The 785-nt window shown below is 63.8% G+C and overlaps 1 protein-coding gene across 1 annotated transcript in view; it reads left to right on the forward strand.

The window, feature by feature from the left end:
* BIK (BCL2-interacting killer (apoptosis-inducing)) overlaps nt 1-785 on the forward strand; it is a 13,462-nt gene that overhangs the window by 4,951 nt on the left and 7,726 nt on the right. The window contains exon 2 of the mRNA XM_011984003.1: nt 463-561. Within this exon, the coding sequence (XP_011839393.1) occupies nt 463-561 (99 nt within the window). The remainder of the gene's footprint in view (nt 1-462; nt 562-785) is intronic.

Raw genomic sequence — 785 nt, forward strand, 5'->3', positions numbered from 1 at the left:
CTCCCCAGACCTGCCTGTTCCCCTTGTCCACCGTTTCCACCAAAGCCCACAGGTGGGCCTGCCCCAGGATTCTTCAGGGAAGTTCAGAGACCGAGCTCTGGATGTTCAGGCATCCCTGGGTGCACGGGCAGGCTGCCTCAGGAGACTCACCTGCTGCTGACGCTAGTGGGCAGTCACGGGCACAAGAGGGCCTGGGACTCACCACGCAGGCAGTGCTGCTCCCTGGTGTCTCTGGCACCTCTGGGGCCACCCACGGATGGGACCTCGCGGGTATCTCTGAATCCAAGTGGGAGCTGGAGGAGGGATGCAGGGAGGCCCGCTCAATGCCTGCCCTGAATCTGACACCATCTTTTATCCTCTGGGCCACTCCCAGCCACACACATTCCATTGGCTGGGTGGGTCCAGGTACATGTGGCTTCCACAGCACAGCCACACCCTGACTCCTATGTGTGCTCCCTGCAGTGACATGTTGGCCCTGCGGCTGGCCTGCATCGGGGACGAGATGGATGTGAGCCTCAGGGCCCCGCGCCTGGCCCAGCTCTCTGAGGTGGCCATGCACAGGTAACCGGCCTGTGCCCTGCCCAGGCCTCTATACCTGGGGAGGGGCCCTGGGCGGTGGGTAAAGGCCCTGAGTGCAGCATAAGGCTGGGCCCTGAGGAAGCCCTGTGGGGAATGTGTCCTGACACTCTGGGGCTGTACTGAAACCCTTTGCTGCTTCCCGCACCTCCCTGGGAGCCCCCAGCTCCTGGCACTGGCCCCCTGCCACCTGTCCCTGGCATTCCTGG

This window comes from Mandrillus leucophaeus, unplaced genomic scaffold (assembly GCF_000951045.1).
Source record: "Mandrillus leucophaeus isolate KB7577 unplaced genomic scaffold, Mleu.le_1.0 Scaffold26, whole genome shotgun sequence".
NCBI lineage: Eukaryota > Metazoa > Chordata > Mammalia > Primates > Cercopithecidae > Mandrillus > Mandrillus leucophaeus.